Source organism: Tamandua tetradactyla, chromosome 6 (genome assembly GCF_023851605.1).
Source record: "Tamandua tetradactyla isolate mTamTet1 chromosome 6, mTamTet1.pri, whole genome shotgun sequence".
Classification (NCBI taxonomy): domain Eukaryota; kingdom Metazoa; phylum Chordata; class Mammalia; order Pilosa; family Myrmecophagidae; genus Tamandua; species Tamandua tetradactyla.
The window spans coordinates 53,398,935-53,421,526 of NC_135332.1; the positions used below are offsets into that span (position 1 = coordinate 53,398,935).

Genomic DNA, 22,592 nt, shown 5'->3' on the forward strand with positions numbered 1-22,592 from the left:
TCTCACTCTGGGATTTATCAAAAGCTTTAAATAAAATAGATCAGATCACTTTCTGAAACAAAATTACTTTATTAGTTTAGTAATAATTTGAGGTTACTTTAAAGATAAGAAGCAGCATTTGGGAGGAGATTCATTTCCTGCCTCTGGGCTTTATCTGCAAGAACTACATCTTCAATGTCAAGAGATTGTGTATATATAACCAAACTCTAATAAAGTCTGTTCTAGGGATGCTAAACACCTGACTCGTTCATTGTGATTATATATTAGATGCCAAACTATTGCTTGTGTTTTAGGGGAAAAAAAAATATCTATATCTATAGATATAGATATAGATATATATATCTATATCTATATATATATTACCAACTGTATTTCATTAAAATTTGGCAAGGTTAGAAAGGATTACAAAACTTTCATTGTTTATAAGTAGGCTCGTTATTACCAACATGTTTTATAAGTCCCTTGGGAAAATAAATTTATGTTTCTAAGTGAAATTAGAAGTTTTCCTTTCATTCGGAAATTAGGCAGTAATTGAAAGGGAAGAAATGTTATATTAATTCTAGTACATGTTTTCACTTTAGCCTAAATGTATTTGTTTTTCTGCCACAATGTTTGACCATTGTAATGTAGGATGTTGTTTTAGTTTGCTAATGCTGCCAGAATACAATATGCCAGAAATTATAAAGGGGATTTAGTAAGTTACAAGTTTACCGTTCTAAGGCCATAAGAATGTCCAAACTGAGATATTCAGAGGAGGACACCTTGACTCAAGAAAGGCCAGTGGCATCTGAAACACCCCCTGTCAGCTGGGAAGTCATGTGGCTGGCTTCTACTGGACCTTTGGCTTCTGGTTTCAGATGCTTCTATGGGAGCATTTTCTTTCTGTATCCCCAAACATTTCTCTCAGTGTTGGCTCTGAGCTCTTTCCAAAATTGTTCCCTCTTGAAGGACTCCAGTAAGCAGATTTAAACTTACCTTGAATAGGTGGAGACATAACTCCATGGAGACCACCTGATAATAAAAAGGTCCCAGCCACAGTTGGTTGGGTCACATCTCCATGGAAACAGTCAAGAAGACCTCGCCCACAGTAGGTCTGTCCCCACAAATGTGGGTTAGCATTGAAAGAACATGGTTTTTCTGGGGTTGATTATAAGTAGGCTAGTTATAATCAGTCCCAAACCAGCACATATGTTGAGAACTGTTCTACTTTGCCAGCTGCCGGAATGCAATATACCAGAAACGGAATGACTTTTAAAAAGGGGAATTTTTTTTTTAACTTTTTTCATTAATTAAAAAAATTAACAAAAAAAACATTAAGAGATCATTCCATTCTACATATACAATCGGTAATTCTTAATATCATCACATAGTTGCATATTCATCATTTCTTAGAACATTTGCATCAATTTAGAAAAAGAAATAAAAAGACAACAGAAAAAGAAATAAAGCGATAACAGAGAAAAACAAGATTATACATACCATACCCCTTGCCCCTCGCTTTCATTTACCACTAGCATTTCAAACTAAATTTATTTTAACATTTGTTCCCCCTATTATTTATTTTTATTCCATATGTTCTACTCTTCTGCTGATATAGTAGCTAAAAGGAGCATCAGACACAAGGTTTTCACATTCGTAGAGTCTCATTGTGAAAGCTATATCATTGTTCAATCATCATCAAGAAACATGGCTACTGGAACACAGCTCTACATTTTCAGGCAGTTCCCTCCAGCCTCTCCACTACATCTTGAACAACAAGGTGATATCTACTTAATGCATAAGAATAACCTCCAGGATAACCTCTCAACTCTGTTTGGAATCTCTCAGCCATTGACACTTCGTCTCATTTCACTCTTCCCCTTTTGGTCGAGAAGGTTCTCTCAATCCCCTGATGTTAATTCTCAGCTCATTCTAGGGTTTTTCTCAGTCCCTTGATGCTGAGTCTCAGCTCATTCCAGGATCCCCGTCCCACGTTGCCAGGAAGGTCCACACTGCTGGGAGTCATGTCCCACGCAGAGATGGGGAGGGTGGTGAGACTGCTCGTTGTGTTGTCTGGAGAGAGAGGCCACATCTGAGCAACAAAAGAGGCTCTCCTGGGGGTGACTCTTAGGCCTAAATTTTAAGTAGACTTCACCTATCCTTTGTGGGGTTAAGTTTCATGTGAACAAACCCCAAGCCTGGGGGCTCACCCTATAGCTTTGGTTGTCCACACTGCTTGTGAGAATATCAAGAATTCAACTTGGGGAAGTTGAATTTCTCCCCGCTCTCAAAATTCCCCGAAGGGGGCTTGCAAATACTATTCCAGTCACTGATCAAATCGCTCTGGGATTCATCGGGGCATCACTCTGGACAAACCAACAAAATCTCATGTGCTACCTGAGATTCCAAGTACTTATGACATTCAATCAAACTATCTACATGAGTTATATTAGGAAACGCTCTAGTCAAAATATAAATTTTGTAACAAATAAACATTTTTTGCTTTAGTCTCACACATAAGGTGACATTTTAAAGTATTAATTATCATCTGTTTTCAACACCCTGCAATAATGACATTCCTTTGTTCTTCCTCAGGCAAAAACATTTCTTAAATTTGTACATTGTACATTTCACTATTATTATACACTCTAGGCATTCCTAGATTATACCATCTCGATCTTTACCATCTATCTTTCTTTCTGATTTCATTTATGTCCCCAGTCCTCCTCCCTCTATCATTCTCACGTGCAGGTTCATTCAGTGTTTTAACATAATTACATTACTGTTAGGTAGTATTGTGCTGTCCATATCTGAGATTTTATATTCAGTCCTGTTGCACAATCTGTATCCCTTCAGCTCCAATCACCCAATATCTCACCCTATTTCTATCTCCTGATGGTCTCTGTTACCAAGGAAATATTCTAAGTTTATTCACTAACGTCAGTTCATGTCAGTGAGACCATACAGTATTTGTCCTTTTGTTTCTGGCTAATCACACTCAGCATAATGTCCTTAAGGTCCATTCATGTTGTAACATACCTCATAACTTTATTCTGTCTTACAGCTGCATAATATTCCATCTTATGTAAATGTCACAGTTTGTTTAGTCAACTCTCTGTTGATGGACATTTTGGCTGTTTCCATCACTTGTTAATTGTTAATAATGCTGCTATAAACATGTAAATGTCCATTTGTGTCCTTGGCCTCGTGACCTTTGAGTAGAGACAGCATATACATGGGTCCTGTTTTTTAAACCATTCTGCCAGACTATGTCTTTTTATTGGAGAGTTTAATCCATTAACATTCAGTGTTATTACTGTATGGGTAGTACTTTCTTCTACTATTTTGCCTTCTGGATTTTATATGTCATATCTAATTTTCCTTCATTTTACCTTTACTCATGGTCTTCCTTTCTACACTCTTCTCCACACCTCTCTCTTCTGTCTTCGTATCTGTCTCTAGTGTTCCCTTTAGTATTTCTTGCAGAGCTGGTCTCTTGGTCACAAAATCTCTCAGTGATTTTTTGTCTGAAAATGTTTTCATTTCTCCCTCATTTTTGAAGGACAGTTTTGCTGGATATAGAATTCTTGGTTGGCAGTTTTTCTCTTTTAATAATTTAAATGTATTATCCCACTGTCTTCTCGCCTCCATGGTTTCTGCTGAGAGATCTGCGCATAGTCTTATTGGGCTTCCCTTGTATGTGATGGATTGCTTTTCTCTTGCTGCTTTCAAGATCCTCTCTTTCTCTTTGACCTTGGACATTCTGATTATTAAATGTCTTGGAGTATGTCTATTTGGATCTGTTCTCTTTGGGGTACGCTGCACTTCTTGGATCTGTAATTTTAAGTCTCATAAGAGTTGGGAAATTTTCAGTGATAATTTCCTCCATTAGTTTTTCTCCTCCTTTTCCGTTCTCTTCTCCTTCTGGGACACCCACGACACGTATATTCATGCGCTTCATATTGTCTTTCAATTCCCTGAGTCCCTGCTCATATTTTTCCATTTTTTTTCCTATAGTTTCTGTTTCTTGTTGGATTTCAGATGTTCTGTCCTCCGGTTCATTAATCCTATGTTCTGCCTCTCGAAATCTATCATTGTAGGTTTCCATTGTTTTTTTCATCTCTTCTACTGTGTCTTTCATTCCCATAAGTTCTGTGATTTGTTTTTTCAGACTTTCAGTTTCTTCTTTTTGTTCCTTCCTTGCCTTTTTTATATCCTCCCTCAATTCATTGATTTGGTTTTTGATGAGGTTTTCCGTGTCTGTTCGTATATTCTGAATTAGTTGTTTCAGCTCCTGTATGTCATTTGAATTGTTGGTTTGTTCCTTTGACTGGGCCATATCTTTAATTTCCTTAGTGTGATTTGTTATTTTTTGCTGGCGTCTAGGCATTTAATTACCTTAATTAGTTTATTCTGGAGATTGCTTTCACTTCTTTTATCTAGGGTTTTCTTGCTGGATGAATTTGTTGTCTATCTGTTCTTTGACATTCTGTTCAGCTTTATCTGAACCTTTAGCTTAAGTTTTGTTTAACAGAGGAGAATTTTTCAGTTCTTGTTTTTTTGTTTCTTGTCCTGCTTGTGTGGTACCTTTCCCCCCCACTCACTTAGGAGGGTCTACTTAGATATTATAGACCCCAGCCAGATTTTCCCAGACCAAACTGACCTCCTATCTGGAGGAAAGAGTCACCTGCGTCAGTCTTCCCTGAGCATGAGACCCAGCAGGTTGAAAGACTTTTCTGTGAATTCTCTGGACTCTGTTTTTCTTATCCTGCCCAGTATGTGGCGCTTGTCTGATTGCAGGTCCCACCAGCATAAGATGATGCGGTACCTTTAACTTTGGCTGGGGGTTTGTTGGAGACAGAGGAGAGGTTGTAGGCTGGTTTTAATGGCTTCAAATTACCAAGCCCTGGTGTCTGAATTCCTTGATGGAAGGATTCCACCTGAGTGGGCCTTCACCCCTCCCCTGGGAAAGGCACAGGCTCCAGATAAGCCCCCAAAAGAGCTCACTTCTGCCTATGCCTGGGGCAGTTGCAGCCTGAAAAGTGCTGCTGCTGTATCCAGAGGCAGTCAAGCCTTTATAGATACACAGCCACAAAAACCTGTTTCCTTCTTTTTTTCCCCCTTTTTCTGTCAGTCCTCCCCCTTGGTGCCAGGGCAAAAATGAGCAACCTCTGCTTTGATCGGGTTCACGTAAGCTGGGGGCCTATTTTTAGTAGTCAGAATTTGTTAATTAGTTCCACAATTGACGTTTGATTGTGCCCAGTCACTGCTACTGGTAAAGTCCTTTCCTTTCCCCTCTGGGAAGCGGCCTGTGGGGGAGGGGCACTGGCCGCCGCAGCTTTGGGAACTCATGGTTTTGGGGGGTGCTCGCAGCCGATCCGGCTGGTCCAGACTGGGGTACACTGTGTGTCTGGTCACTGACGTGGCCCCAGGAGCTGTTCTGTACTGTTTCTGGTTATTTAGCAGTTGTTCTGGAGGACGAACTAAAACGCGCACGTTGTTAAGCCGCCATCTTGACCTGGAACTCCAAAAAGGGGAATTTAATAAGTTGCTAGTTTACAGTTCTAAGGCTGAGGAAATGTCCCTTTAAATTGAAACAAGTCTATAGAAATGTCCAATCAAAGGCATCCAGAGAAAGATACCTTGGTTCAAGAAGGCCAATGAAGTTCACGGTTTCTCTCTCAAGTGAGAAGGCACATGGCAAACACAGGGCTTCTCTCTCAGCTGGAAGGGCACGTGGCAAACACAGTGTCAGCTGCTAGCTTTCTCCTGGTTCCTGCTTTCATGAAGCTCCCCAGGAGGCGTTTTCCTTCTTCATCTCCAAAGGTCGCTTGCTTGTGGACTCTGCTTCGTGGTGCTGCAGCATTCTCTGCTCTCTCAAATCTCTCATTCTCCAAAATGTTTCCCTTTTTTGTAGAAGTCCAGTAAACCAATCAAGACCCACCCAAATGGGTGAAGACATGTCGTCACCTAACCCACTTTAACAACCACTTGATTAAATCACAACTCCGGGGAGATGATCTAATTACAGTTTTGAGAATGCAGCATTGAATAGGGATTAGAAGAAATGGCTGCCTTTACAAAATGGGATTAGGATTAAAACATGGCTTTTCTAGGGTACATACATCATTTCAAACCAGCACAAGAACCATGTTTAGAGAGGTTTTTTCTCTAATCAACATTTATGTTTTATATATATTTATGTGTTAGAGAACTGTACTCTTTTTGCTTATGAGTAGTTCAAGGTTACCCCATTTTTAAATTCCCCTCATCTTCCCCCCACTTTTTACTATGTGCTTTGTTGCAGAGAAATGTTCACATAAAACAGTAAAATCCTTATTTCAGAACTACATCCGTCATGACATTTTTCATTCATGTATTGTGTATATCTGTCTTCTTTCTGGAACTGTGACATTTCCTGAATCTGTTGAGATAATTGTGATTTTTCAACTAATTGTCTTATTTATGTGATTTATTACAGTTAAATATTTTCTCATGTTAAACTATTCTTTACTTCAAGTAGTTTTTGAGTAGGATTCTTTATTTTTCTCTTTTGTTTTCTTTCTTTAAATTAGAGAATTGTAGGTTTACAGAAAAATGCATAAAATACAGAGTTCTCATATACCACCCTATTATTGACATCTTGCATTAGTGTCATACATTTCTTGCAATTGATGAAAGAAAATTTTTATAATTATCCTAGTAACTATAGTCCATGATTCACTTTAGGGTTCACTGTGTTGTAGAGTCCTACGGGTTTTTTGTTTTTATTTTTTTAATTATAATTTTTATTCTAGTAATATATATTCTCCTTTTAACAATATTCAGATATATATTTCAGTGCTGTTATGTTTACAGTGTTGTGCTACCATCACCACTGTCCATTAACAAAACTTTTCCATGATTCCAAATAGAAACTGTGTACAATTTAAGCATTAACTCCCCATTTGCTAACTTTATCCTTGTCCCTGCTAACCTTTATTTTAGTTTCTGACTCTCTGAATTTGCCTATTCTAATTATTTCACATCAGTGGGCTCACACAATATTTGTCCTTCTATGCCTGCCTTATTTCACTCTGATGTCTTCAAGATTCATCCATGTTGTAGAATAAATCAGAACTTCATTCCATTTATGACTGAATAATATTCCATTGTGCATATATACCATATTTTGTTTATCTTTGATGGATACTTGGTTTATTAGTTTGTTAAGCTGCTGAAAAACAACATACCAAAAATAGAACAGCTTTTAAAAAGGGAATTTATTCTGATGCCCAGAAAATATTCAAACTGAGGCACCAACAAGAGGTTACCTTCACTCAAGAAAGGCTGATGCCATCTGGAACACCTCTTTCAGCTGGGAAGGCACATGGCTGTCCTCTGCTGGTCCCTTGTTCCTGGACTCCACTGCTTTCAACCTCTGTTTCCTGTGGGGGTTCCTCACTTGGCCATCTGTGGGTCTTCTCTTAGCTCTTCTGGGACACAATTCTGGGTTCTAGCTTGCTTAGCATCTCATGGGAAGGCACATGGCAACATCTAAAGGGCCTTGCATCTCCATATGTCTGGGTCTCATGTTGGCTCTGTCAGCTCTGAAGCAACTGTTCTCTAAGTGTCAGCATCTCTCTAAAATGTTTCCTCTTTTAAAGGACTCCAGTAAACTGATCAAGACCCATCCTGTATGGGCTGAGTCATATCTCTATCTAACCAAAATGTCACACCCACAATTGGGTGCATCAGATTTCCCTGTAGATAATCTAATCAGAAGTTTCCACCCTGCAGTAGTGAATCAGGATTACAAGAAATGGCTGCCTCCACAAGATTGGATCAGGATCAAAACATGGCTTTTCTGGGGTACATAATAGTTTAACACCAGCATACTTGGGTTGTTTCCATCTTTTTGTGGTTGTGAATAATACTGTTTTGAACATTGGTATGTAAATATCTATTTGAGTCCCTGCTTTCAGTTATTTTGAGTATATACCTAGTAGTGAAATAGTCAGGTTATATAGTAATTCTGTATTTAATTTTCTGAGAAACAGCCAAACTGTCTTCTAGAGCAACTCTACTGTTATATGTTCCTCCCAACATTGAGTGTTTGCTTTTCCACATCCTCTCCAACACTTGTCATTTTCCTTTTTTTTAAATAGCCTTCCTGGTGGGTGTGAAATGATATCTCATTGTGATCTGAGTTTGTATTTCCCCAATGCCTAATTATTGAGTGTCTTTTTCATATGCTTATTGGTCATTTGTATCTCCTCATTGGATAAACATTTATATAAATCCTTTGCTCATTTTTTTCTTAACTTTTTTTTTTACTGTGAAATATAACATATTTACAAGGCAAAGAAAGAAAAGTCAATAATTTTTGTAATATACTTCAACAAGTACTTAGAGAACAAATCCCAGAGTTTGTCACGTATTACCATTCCACTATCACAGACTTTTCCTTCTAACTGCTCCAAAACACTGGGGACTAGAAGGAATATTAATTCAGTGATAAAACAGTTATACTTATTTGTTAAGTCCTGCTTTCTCTGTTATACCTCCTTCTTCTCCTTTGATCTCTTTCCGAACTCATAGGAATTGTTAGGCAATGCCCGCTTTGCTTCTTCGTGCTGAGAAGAGGTGTTGATACTAAAGGATAGGAGGACATACTAGTTGATAATCTGGGAGAGGTGAGTCCCTCTGGGTTTTAGAATTTGTCTAGCCTAGGAACCCTCTGGGAATGTAGGTTCCAGGAAAGCAAACCCCTGTTAGTTGCCCCAGCTATTGCTGTGGTACTGTTGATAACTTCCTGTTAACTGTTGGCTGTACCATGCATTTATAAATTTCCGCCATGCCCCATTACTATAGACTCTTTGTCCACTATTGAACCTTTGAAATAGTTCATACGAGAACTTATTTGTAATTGTAGATTTTGCCAGTGGGACACATGGCGCTATACATCCCATTTCAATCATATTCACCTTCAATATGGTAATGTTACTTATAACCCTGCTAATTAGTTACCATCACTTCTTTCTGTTCTCTGGCATTTAAGTTCAGCCTCTTTGGGTAGCCTTTCCCCCATCTCTAGGCTTTTGTACCCCTAGGTTTGCTATAGCCTGTAGCGTAACCTTTGAGATTACCTTTAGGAGCGTTATAATAACAAAATCATACAGTAGCTGTCCTTTTATGTCTGACTTATTTCACTCAGCATTTTATTTTCAAGGTTGATCCACTTTTTCATATGCATTGGGACCACATTTTGTATATTTCCTCATCTACTGATGGGTACTTGGATTGTATCCACCTTTTGACAGTTGTGAATAGTGCCACTATGAACATCAGTGTGCAAATGTCTGTTCATGGCACTGCTTTCAACTTTTGTATACTGAGTATTTGTATTGCCAGGTCATAGGGGAACGCAGTTTTTAGTTTTCTGAGGAATCGCCAAACTGTTTTCCACAGTGACTGCATTATTGTACATACCCACCAACAGTGAATAATTGTTCCTATTTATCCATGTCGTCTCCAACATTTGAAGTTTTCTCTTTGTTTAATAGCACCCATTCTTATAGGTGTGAGGTGATATCTCATTGTTGTCTTGATCTGCATTTCCTATATAACTAATGAGAATGAACATTTCTTCATATGCTTTTTAGCCATTTATATTTGCTCTTCAGGAAAGTGTCTGTTCATATCCTGTGTCCATTTTATAATCGGGTTGTTTTGTTCGAGTTATTGAACTGCGTAATGAATATCTTTATGTATACTGGATATCAAGCCTTTATCTGTTATGTGATTTCCAAATATTTTTTCCCATTGAATTGGCTACCTCTTCACTTTTTTGACAAAGTCCTTTGAGGCATAGAAGATTTTGATCTTAAGGAGGTCCCATTAATCTTTTTATCTTCTGCTTGTGCTTTAGGTATAAAGTTTAAGAAGCTGCCTCCTACTTCTAGGTCTTGAAGATGTTTCCTTGCATTTTCTTCTAGAAGTTTTATAGTACTGGTTCTTACAGTCCGGGCTTTAATCTATTTTGAATTAATTTTTGTATAGGGTATAAGGTAGGGGTCCTCTTTCATTCTTTTGGCTATTAATATTCAATTCTCCCATGCCCATTTATTGAAAATACTACTCTGTCCCAATTCAGTGTATTTGGGGGCCTTATCAAAGGTCAATTTTCCATAGATTTGCTGATCAATCTCTGTACTCTTGATTGAATTCCATTGGTCAATACTTCTGTCTTTGTGCCAGTACCATGCTGTTTTGTTCACTGTGGCTTAATTATAGTAAGCCTTTAAGTCAAGAAGTGATAGTCCTTCCATTTTGTTCATTCCTTTTAGGATATCTTTAGCTATTTGGGGTTTCTATTCCTTCCAAATAAATTTGGTAACTAACTTTCCCAGGTGTTCAAAGTAGATTGTAGGGATTTTGATTGGTATCGCATTGACTCTGTAGATCAATATGCATAGAATTGACATCTTAATGACATTCAACCTCTCTATCCAAGAGCATGGAATGTCTTTCCATCTATTTAGGTCATTTTTTATTTCTTTTTGCAATGTTTGTAGTTTTCTGTGTACAAGTCCTTGACATTTCCTGATTAGGCTTATTACTAGATAACTGATTCTTTTGGTCACTATTTTGAATGGAATTTTTTCCTTGTCTCCTCAGACACGTCATTGCTTGTATATAGAAACATTACTGATTTTTGTACGTTAACATGTGTCCTGCCACTTTGCTGAACTTGTTTATTAGCTCAGATAACTTTGTTGTAGATTTCTCAGGGTTTTTCAAGTATAGGATCATGTCATCTGCAAATAATGAAAGTTTAACTTCTTCCTTTCTGATTTGAAAGCCTTATATTTCTTTGTCCTGTCTAATCACGTCAGCTAGGACTTCTAGTACAGTGTTGAATAATAGTGGTGATATAGTGGTCATCCTTGTCTGATTCCAATTTTGGGGGCATGTTTTCAGTGTCACTGTTCAGTATGATGCTGGCTATGGGTTTTTTTATATACCCTTTATGATATTGAGGAAGTTTCCTTTGATTCCTCCCTTTTGAGTGTTTTTATTGGGAAAGGATGCTGAATTTTGTCAAATACTTTTTCGGTATCAATCAATATGATTGTGTGATTTTTTTTCCCTTTCGATTTGTTAATGTGCTGTTGTATTACCTTGATTGATTTTCTTGTTTTGACACCCTTGCATTCCTGGTATAAACCCCTCTTGGTTATGATGTATAATTCTTTTAATGTGTCATTGGGTCCAGTTTGCTGGTATTTTGTTGAGAATTTTTGCATGTATGTTCATTGGTGAGATTGTGTTTAGTTTTCCTTTCTTGTAGTGTCTTTATCTGGTTTTGGTATTAGAGTGATTTTGGTTTATAAAATGTGTTAGGTAGTGTTCCTTTTTCTTCAGTTTTTTTTTTTTTTTGAATTTGAGCAGGGTTGGTATTAGTTCTTTTCGGAATGTTTGAAAAAATTTCCCTGTGCAGTCTGGTCCTGGACTTTTCTTTGTGGGAAGATTTGTTTTGTTTTGTTTTATTTTGGGGGGTGGGGGGGGTGCATGGTCCGGGAATTGAATGCAGGTCTCCCGCATGAAAGGCAAGCATTCTACCACTGAACCACCTGTGCACCCCCTTCTGGGAAGATTTTTTTTTTTTTAATTTTTTTAAATACCAAAAAACACCAAACAAACACAAATATTCCTATTTTGATCATTTTGTTCTACATATATATTCAGTAATTTACAATGTCATCACATAGTTGCACATTCATCATCATGATCGTTTCTTGGAACATGTACATCTATTCAAAGAATTAAAAAGAAAAGAGAAAAAAAATTATGCATACTGTACCCCTTACCCCTCCCTTTCCCTGATCACTAGCATTTCAAACTAAATTTATTTTAACATTTATTCCCCCTATTATTTATTTTTATTCCATATGTTCTACTCGTCTGTTGATAAGGTAGATAAAAGGAGCATCAGACACAGGGTTTTCACAATCACACAGTCACATTGTGAAAACTATATCATTATACAATCATCTTCAAGAAACATGGCTACTGGAACACAGCTCTACATTTTCAGGCAGTTCCCTCCAGTTTCTCCATTACATCTTGAATAACAAGGTGATATCTACTTAATGCGTAAGAATAACCTCCAGGATAACCTCTCGACTCTGTTTGGAATCTCTCAGCCATTGACATTTTGTCTCATTTCACTCTTCCCCGTTTTGGTTGAGAAGGTTTTCTCAATCCCTTGATGCTGAGTCTCAGCTCATTCCAGGATTTCTGTCCCACGTTGCCAGGAAAGTCCACACCCCTGGGAGACATGTCCCACGTAGGCAGGGAAAGGGTGCTTGTTGTGTTGGCTGGAGAGAGAGGACACGTCTGAGCAACAAAAGAGCTTCTCATGGGGGTGATTCTGAGGCCTAAATTTAAGTAGGCTTGACCTATCCTTTGTGGGGTTACCCTTGTGGAAAGATTTTTGATGACTGAATCTCTTTACTAGTAATTGGTTTGTTGAGATCTTCTATTTCTTCTTGAGTCAGTATAGCTAGTTTGTCTGTTTCTAGGAATTTGTCCATTTCATGTAGGTTGTCTAGTTTGTTGGCATAAATTTTTTTGGCATATATACATATGTGTTGGCATACATATTTTCATAGTATGCTCTTAGAGTTTTTAAAACTTCTTCAGAATCCATGGTTACAACTCCCCTGGTTATTTGTGTCATCTCACTTCTTTTCTTTAATAGTCTCGCTAGGGGTCCATCAATTTTATTGATTTTCTCAGAGAACCAACTTTGGTTTTGTTGATTCTTTCTATGTGTTTGTTTTCCAGTTTGTTTGTATCTGTTTTAATCTTTGTTGTTTCTCTCTCTCTCTCTCTTTTTTTATTTGCTAAGAGTTAGTTTGCTGTTCTTTCTCTAATTTCTCCAGGTGAGAAGTTAAGTCTTTGTATTTAAGTCATTCTTGTTTTTTAATATAATCATTTAGGGCAATGAATTTCCCTCTCAGCGCTGCCTTTACCATATCCCGTAAGTTCTGATATATTCTATTCTCATTGTCATTCATCTCCAGCCTCTCCAATATACCTTAACTAAAAAGGTGATGTCTATATAATATGTAAGAATAACCTCCAGGATAACCTCTCGACTGTTTGAAATCTCTCATTGAAGCTTTATTTTGTCTCATTTCTCTCTTCCCCCTTTTGGTCTAGAAGGTTTTCTCATTTCTTTGTTGCTGAGTCCCAGCTAATTCTAGGATTTCTCTCCCACACTGCCAGGAAGGTTTACATCCCTGGGAGTCATGCTCCACGTAGAGAGTGGGGAGGGCAGTATGCTTGTTGTGTTGACTGAGAGAGAGAGAGAGTCCACATCTGAGCAACAAAAGAGGTTCTCTATGGATGACTCTTAGGCCTAATTTTAATTAGGCTTAGCCTAGCCTTTGCAGGGATAAGTTTCATATGAACAAACCCCAAGATTGAGGGCTTGGCCTGTTGCTTTGGTTAAACAACATACTCTTAAATAATCAGTGGGTCAAAGAAGAAATTGTTAGAGAAATTGGTAACTATTTGGAGGTGATTGTATAATGCTACAGCTTTGCAGTGTGACTGTGTAATTGTAAAAACCTTGTGTCTGATGCTCCTTTTATCTATGGTATGGAAAAATGAGTAAAACCTATGGATTAAAAATAAATAATAGGGGGAACAAATGTTAAATTTCGTAGATTGAAATGCTAGTGATCAGTGAAAGGGAGTGATAAGGGGTATAGAAAAATGGGGGAAGCAAAGACTAAAATATATTGGGTAGATGGAAATACTAGCAATCAATGAGAGGGAGGGGTAAGGGGTATGGTGTAAATGAGATTTTTTTCTTTTTTCTTTTTATTCCTTGTTCTAAATTGATGCAAATGTTCTAAGAAATGATCATGGTCATTTGAACATACAACTATGTGGTGATATTGTGAGCTATTATATACTAAGAATGAAATGATCATATGGTAAGAATGTTTGTGCTTGTATGTTGTTATGGTTTTAAAAAATTAGAAAAAGAAGAGTATGTTGTTTAATCTCCATATGTTTGTGAAAAACTCTGGTTCTTTGGTGATTATTTATTTCCAGCTTCATTCCATTGTGGTCAGGGAAAGTGCTTTGGATAATTTCAGTCCAAAATATATAAAGACATATTTTGTTTCCCAGCATATGATCTGTTCTGTAGAATGTTCCATGTGCACCAGAGAAGAATGCATATCCTGGTGTTTTGGGGTATAATGATCTATATATGTCTACTAGGTCTAATTAGTTTATCACACTGTTTAGGTTCTCTATTTCTTTATTGATCCTCTGTCTGATTGTTCTATCTGTAGTTGAGAATTGTGTATTGAAGTCTCTCTTGTTAATATTGCTGAAACATCTATAGATCCCTTCAATTTTGCCAATATTTGCCTCATGTACTTTGGAACTCCGTGACTGAGAGTATAAACATTTGTGTTGTTATTTCCTTTTGGTGAATTGTCTCTTTTATTATTATATAGTGTCCTTATTTGTCTCTTATGACGTCTTTACATTTAAGTCTAGTTTATCTGATATAAGTATAGATACTCCTGCTTTCTTTTGGTTACACCTTATGCTGAAATGCGATGTACCAGAAACAGAATGGATTTCAAAAAGGGGGATTTAATAAGTTGCAAGTTTACAGTTCTAAGGCCATGAAAATATCCCAATTAAAGCAACCCTATAAAATGTCCAAATTAAGGTACCAGCAAGAGGTTACCTTCATTCAGGAAAGGCCAGTGAAGTTCAGGGTTTCTCAAATGGAAAGGCATGTGGTGAACATGGCAACATCTGCTAGCTTTCTCTCTGGGCTTCTTTTCATGAAGCTCCCCTGGGGACATTTTCCCTCTTCCTCTCCAGAGGTCTCTGGCTACATGGGCTCTGGTAATTCTCACTGTTATCTTGCTGTTCTTGTGAGTCTGCTCTTTTGCTCTCCCATTCTTCTCAAGCGTTCTCTAAAATGCTTCCTTTTTTAAAGGAGTCCAGGAAACTAATCAGGACCCACCTGGAATGGGTGGAGTCACATCTCCGTCTAATGAAAAGATAATACCCACAAATGGGTGAGTCACATCTCTGTGGAGATAGTCTAATCAGGTTTCCAGCCTACATTATTGAATACAGATTAAAAGAGACGGTTACTCCCACAAGATTGATTAGGATTAAACCTTGGCTTTACTAGGGTACATAAATCCTTTTAAACCAGCACAGCTTGCATAGATTTTTTTCTATCCTTTCACTTTCAGTCTGTGTGCTTGGATCTAAGGTGTGTCTCATGTAAGCAGCATATAAATGGGTTATATTTTTTAATCCATTCTGCCACTCTGTTAATTGGTGACTTTCAAAAGTTATTGTAAAAGCAATTCTTGAATCTTACCATCTTATCCTTTAGTTTGTATTTGTCAGGTCTATATAATCTTTTCCCTCCTTCTTTTTTTTTCCTTTAAATTACCTTTACTGGTCCTCTTTAATTCTGTGCCCTCCTCCAGACCTCCCTCTCCTGTTTTTTGTTTTTTAATTTTTTTCCAGCTGACTGAACTCCCTTCAGTATTTCTGGTAGGGCAGGTCTCTTGTTGTCTACTTCTGTCTGTTTGTCTTTGAAGATTTAATCTCTCTTTCCTTTTTTTTGATATCTTAGTTAGCTTAACCATAGACATATTTAAATAAAGTATCCAAGTAATCATTGTAAAACCAGTGTTTGCACAGTAAGTTTTATAAACCAATTTACAATTAAGTGAACAAGGAAAAAAAATCTGCCAATTCAGATAGCAAAGTTCTTAAATTCTAAATATTAAACACTAACTTAAATACCAATTGATCACCTGTCAAAACTGGATATTCTGAGATTCCAAAACAGAGTCGAGAGGTTATCCTGGAGGTTATTCTTACGCATTAAATAGATATCACCTTGTTAGTCAAGTTGTAATGGAGAGACTGGAGGGAACTGCCTGAAAATGTAGAGCTTTGTTCCAGTAGACATGTTTCTTGAAGATGATTATATAATGATATAGCTTTCACAGTGTGACTGTGTGATTGTGAAAACCTTGTGTCTGATGCTCCTTTTATCTACCTTATCAACAGACGAGTAAAACATATGGCATAAAAAATAAATAATAAGGGGAACAAATGTTAAAATAAATTTAGTAGCTTGAAATTCTATTGCTCAATGAAAGGGAGGGGTAAGGGGTATGGTATGTATGCATTTTTTCCTGTTGTCTTATTTCTTTTTCTGAATTGATGCAAATGTTCTAGAAAATGATCATGACGATGAATATGCAACTATGTGATAATATTGTGATATACTGATTATATATGTAGAACAGAATGATCACATGTTAAGAATGTTTGTGTTTACTGTTATTTTTTTAATTAAAAAATTAATTTAAAAAAGTGGTATAGAAAGATCAAAGGTGATGATGGAGTTATACAGAGAAGGTAGGGTTTAACAAATGAATGTGATTGCTGAATCATTAAACTGATATTTCCTTTACTGTCCAGTATCTTAGAGCCCCTAGAATTCGAAACCTAAAATTGTGGAATTGTAACCCCCCAAAAAAACCGAATATTCTCAAAATATCAGTATAGAGTTATTACAAATATCTACATTGTTATAGTAATGACCTGTGTTACTAAACATTTTCCTGATTTCAGGAAAATAAGAAGATACAATGTTTTAATAGTTAACATATGAAAATCTTAACCACCTAAAATGGATATCTTACCTTATCCATAGGCATAATTAAACAAAATATCTAAGTAATCATTGTAAGGTTTGTTTGTACAATAGGTTTCATAAGCCAATTTAAAATTAAAGCAAGGAAGGGAAAAAATCTATAGATACATATATCAAGGTTTCTTAGATTCTAAATATTAAACGCTATCTTATGATTTGTCTCTCTCATTTTTTTTTTTGGCATGGGCAGCTTCAAGAATTGAACCCAGGTCTATGGCATGGCAGGTGAGAAATCTGCCACTGACCCACCATTGCATCTCCCTGTCTTCTTCAATTTTGAAGGACAACTTGGCTGGATAAAGAATTCTTGGCTGGAAGTCTTTCTCAAGTTCAGGATCTTAAATATATCATCCCACTGCCCTCTTGCCTCTATGGTGCCTATTACATCTTCCAAACTCAGTCATTTGTTTTTCCCTTGCATGTAGATTGCTTTTCTCATGCTGCTTTTAGGACTGTTTCTCTTCAGCATTTGACAGTTTGACTGGTATGTGTCTTGGATTAGGCGTGTTTGGAATTTTTCTATTTGGAGTTCACTGGGCCTCTTTGATGTGCGTATTTACATCTTTTATGAGGGTTGGGAAGATTTCCTTGATTATGTCTTCAATTAACTTTCCCAACTCGTTAGTCTCCTTCTGTGACACCAGCAGTTCTTATATTTCTGTACCTATTGTCATCCATTATTTTCCTAAGATCCAATTTCATTTTTTTTCCATCTTTCTTGTCATTTGTTCTTTTGTGCACTCTGGTTCAATTGTTCTTTCTTCTAGCTCACTTATTTTTCCTCCTGGTTCTTTGAATCTGCTATCTTGTGTCTCTAGTACATTTCTGATTTGTTTACTGTATCTTTCTTCTTTGTGAGATCTGCCATTTTTCTATTTAATTTTTTCGAATTCTTATGCGCTTCTGTCTTCCTGATATTCTTTATTTCTTTATACATATTCTTGAGTACTGGTTCCATATTCTGTGTCCCCTCTGGCATTTTGATTTGGTCATTTGGCTGGGCCATTTCTGCTTGGATTTTCACATGCTTTGTGATTTTCTGTTGTGTTTGGGTCATTTGATTATCTTAGTAAGGTTATTTTGCCAGAAGGTTTCCTTCACGCACCTGAGATTTTGTCTTTACTTGGTTTTACATTGAAGGTTTCCTTTTGCACTTGTCAGTAATTTCCTGCCAAACAAGGTCTCGATCTCACTTAGGCCATACAGTTGTACTTGAAGGTCTTTTTTTTTTAAAAGCCGTTTTATTGAGATAAATTCAAACTTAATATGTTTCATCTGAACTGTACATTCACTGTCTTCTAGTAAATTTACAGAGTTGTGCATTCATCACCACAACCAATTCCAGAGCATTTTCACCCTCAGAGGGGTTCACTTGTATAGTCCCGTGTTGAAAGTTCTTTTAGTCTCAATTAGATATACATTTTTATTTTAGGTCACTTTTGTGTATCCATAAAAAGTAAAAGATAAATAAGTTGGTTAATAAATCCTCAAACTCACCGAAGACTGTTTTCCACATTATATTGTCCTGTCTGACATCAGGAGTGTTTGTGATATAGTATTTCTTAAAATTACATAACTTTAGATAGCTACTTATTGTTTTGCTTTTACTGACTTTGTTAGAGGTATAGTTCACCTACCATATAACTCATCCATTTTAAATGTACCATTCATTGGTTTTTAGTATATTCTCAAGTAGGTGCAACCATCAGCACAGTCAATTGTATGGTATTTTTAGCACTTCAAAAAGAAGTCTTGTATTCTTTACTTGTCACCCTGTATCCCACCATCCTCCTCAGCTCTGGAGAAGCACTGTTCTACTTTCTATCTCTATAGATTTCCCTATTCTGGGAATTTCATATGAATGAATCATATATTTTGTAGTCTTTTGTGATTAACTTCTTTCATTTATCCTAACATTTTCAAGATTCAACCATGTTTTAGCATGCGTTAGTACTTCATTACTTTTTATGGCCAAATAATCTATTTATGATTATATTACATTTTGTTTATCCATTTGTCAGTTGATGGACACTTGGGTTGTTCTATCTTTTGACCATTGTGAATAATGCTTATATAAACATTTGTGTGCAAGTTTTTGTGTGCACATATGCTTTCATTTCTCTTGGATATATCCCTCGAGTGGAATTGCTGGGTCATATGGTAATTCTTTGTTTAATCATTTGAGAAACTGCCAGACTATTTTCCGAAGTATCTGTACCATTTTACATTCCCACCAGCCATGTATGCGGTTCTGATTTCTTCACGTCTTGTTAGACACTTTTTGTTATCTGAGTTTGTGAATGTAGCTATTCCAGTGGGTGTGAAGTATATTTCATTGTAGCTATGATTTGTATTTTTTTGGCTGACTAATGATGGTGAGCTGTTTTTCATGCATTTTATCAGATAACTTGCTACTGACTCCCACTTTGGGATTGTTACTTAACATACCTTATTCACCATTTCCTCCACATCCTCCTTAGGAATAAAATAGTGCTCTCTTAATGAATCCAGGATTTTCCTCCAAGATATTGATACTGATTCTGCAGGTTTTGATAGTGTCACTTTTTTTTCTTAAATATTTTTATTGAGAAATACCCCTACACATGCAGTCCAACCATATTGTACAGTCAGTATCTCACAGTATCATCACATAGTTGTATACTCTTCACCGTGTTAATATTTTAGAGCATTTGCATCACTCCAGAAAAAAACAAAAATAAAAATAAAAACTTATGCATCCCTTACCCCTCCTTCTCATTGACCCACAGTATTTCAGTCTACCTGATTTTTACCCTTTATTGGCCTATTATTTATTTTTTTATCCTTTTTTTTTTTTTTTTTAAACTCACCTGCCCATACCCTAGATGAAAGGAGCATCAGTCTATGGTGTCACTTTTAATATTCACCCACATATAGGCAGGACCAACTATCTTAAGAATGCTTCCTGGTCAGTAGCAGTTAAGTGACACCGGTAGTTATAAGATGTATTCCAATTTCAGAAGATGTTAAAATTGTACCTCTTATAATTAGTGAAATTTGGTAGGCTGTTGTCAAATGGGTTGTCTGAATTTATAGTTTCAGAGCTGAGCAATTTTGTTAAGACGAAATGGCCATGAGAGAAGATAGTTAAAGTGGAAAAGGAGGAATTATAACTGGAGATAAGGAAAACAAGGTCAGGTCAGGGTGTTGGTTGGATAATCCATAATGATGATGGCATGCCAAGATGATGAAGTGATATAGAGGAGAGAGGAAGACTGAGATCAAGATATCATAGATACCAATAATGAAGAATTCATAAATTTGAAGAAGAAAGGGGTAGAAGGAAGACATAGCCATAGGGAATGAGCTTTAGAGGAGCTGGAATTTTACCCACAAGAATTGCAGTAGAATCAAGAGGAGACGCTACATTTTCCTAATCTCAAATCCAAAATATGTGCCTTTGGAAAATAAGTTTGTGTTTCTAAGTGAGATAAACTTAGGAACAGTGAGCATCCCCAGAAGAAAAGATTTCTTTAGGGGAGAGCCAGATTTCAGTCAAGAAAGTAGAGGGGCAGTTTATCAAAGATGATGAGAATGGGGATTCTAGAGGGCTCAGTGGGTAGGTTTGAGTCAGGATAAAAGACATAAGAAATACTGTGGCCCCATAGTATGAGAGGGGATGGTTAATAAAGAGGTGTTTTCTAGAGTACTGAACAAGGACTAACCTGAGTATAGGAAACCTGATTTCTTATTGGAGGCGGCATACAAAGAAAATAAATTTAATAATCTTGTAACCCATAGCATTTTAACCACTAATCACATTTCCTTCTAGTCTTTTCCCCCTTAGGATTTATTTATTTAAAATAAACTTGGGATCTCATAGTTTATAATATTTCCTGTCTTGTTTTTCGCTTAAGTTTTCCCATGCCATTTAAATGTTGAAAACAGATGGTTTAATGGTTGCAAAGCTTTCTCTTGAAAGGTATACACTTATTTAACCAATCCCCTGATGATGAAAGTTAGGATGCTTTGAGTTTTTCACTAATATGAATAGATGGTCCCATTACATATTACAATATAATATCCCATTATATAAATCTTTATGTACATCTCTTTTTATACCCTTAGAATAAACTCTTGAAAGTAGAATTTCTGGATCACAAGAAGTGGGTTTCTTTAGGCTGTTAATTCATTTTGCCAAATTGAACCATTTTACATTTTTATGATGATAATATATCTCTGCTCATTACCTTTCCAACATTGGGTGACATAATTTTTAAAATCTCTGTCATTTTGATAGGTGATAAAGCTTTCTTATTGTTTGCATTATTTACTGGTAAAGTTGAACATTTTTTCATATTGTTAATTGTCATTTATTTATATTTTCTCTTTTCTGTTAATGGTCTTGTCCATTTTTTCTGTTGTGGTATTTATCTTAGGTCTGAGTTTATGTAATAAAAATTGTGTGTTTTTTTCACAACTCTTAAACAAGTGAACAAATAAACCCATGATAGAGATTGCTGTGGTGCAGGATCTTTAATAATAAACTATCTGTTGCGGAGTTAAAAAAATTTAGAACAGAAAGTTCTCATCTCTCAGTTCTCAAAGTGCAACAGAAATTTATATTGTAACCATCCTCTGTTTGTAAAAGGGTTGGTTCTTGAATTGTTTTTCTTTAACTGAGACACATTTCAGATAAGCAGATAGGTAAGTTATTTCAGAAGGAAGCCCATATGTATATAGTTTTCCCATTGTACATTATTTGTTGTTGAGAGATTGATTTCTGCAAAAAATGAGAAATCCAAGAAAAATCCTCTTTCCTGAATTTTTGTTTAATTGAAAAAATTGCATGATTAAAGAAAGGTAATTTAATTATAAAATAAATGGTCCAGTATCTGCAATTGTTTTCTATGTCATCAGACTAAATTCTGTTTATTGGTGAAGGAGTTTGAGTAACTTACAGAGCTCTTTCTCTTGTAATTATCACAGCCAGGAAGTCACGTAGTGGTGTAAGCAAGCCACTGCAAAATCATGTGCTTCCTCTTTCCTTTATCTGAGCTAATGGTAAAAGTTTTTTTTTTTTAAGTCTCCCTTTTAGTCAGGTTATATCCGAGTGTTAATTTAATGAATCAGACATTACATTGATTAGGTAATATTTATTCTCTACACAGAATGATGGAGCAGGGGAGAACTAAGAAAATCCAGCTGCAGTGTTTTTCTTTCTTCATTTTAAGATGCCTATACTTGATCACCTTATCTTTACCCCTTATAATTGTATGTGTGTGCGTGTATATTTAAAATATATAGTATTGTTATATGTTATTAGTTTTATATATATACATGTTTTATATATATTTTATGTATAGCTAGTATATGTAGACCAGGCACTTTATATTTTTATGTTCTGCCTTTTCTTTATGGTCGTTTCTTATTTGGAATTAAAGCTAATAGGAACTTACCAACTTATAAAACATTAAATCATTGACCAAATAAGGCTGCTCCACCACCAGATTGTAATATTTTTGTAGCATTTTATCTCAGTGCTAAGTATAGTAGGCCCTCAGAACATGTTTGTTGAAATAAATTGAAACATTTCCATGAAACTACTACTTCATGTTTTTGAAAAGGTATTTCCTGAGATTTTTGGTAGAATACCTATTTTGAAATAGCATGTGGTACTGTAACAGTTTTTGCACTTATTTGTAGGATAGTCAGGATGTTTCCATTTGAAACTGTTTATAAACCAAACTGTTTTTCTTTCAATTTCCTGTAAGTGCACCTAAGTTTTGCTTTGTTAGAAGTCTGTCGCTAATTTTGTGAGCCTGTGTAAAATGGTATACTTTTTAAACTTGTACTTTTT

At 36.2% G+C, this 22,592-nt stretch overlaps 1 protein-coding gene across 4 annotated transcripts in view; it reads left to right on the top strand.

Annotated features, from left to right (window-relative positions):
* Nucleotides 1-22,592, top strand: part of NSRP1 (nuclear speckle splicing regulatory protein 1) — an 80,617-nt gene that overhangs the window by 34,590 nt on the left and 23,435 nt on the right. The window contains exon 2 of one of the 4 annotated variants that reach the window (XM_077165413.1): nt 16,944-16,978. The exons of the other annotated variants lie outside the window; for them this stretch is intronic. Within the exon in view, the coding sequence (XP_077021528.1) occupies nt 16,967-16,978 (12 nt within the window). The 5' untranslated portion in view covers nt 16,944-16,966. The remainder of the gene's footprint in view (nt 1-16,943; nt 16,979-22,592) is intronic. 4 annotated transcript variants of the gene reach the window in all.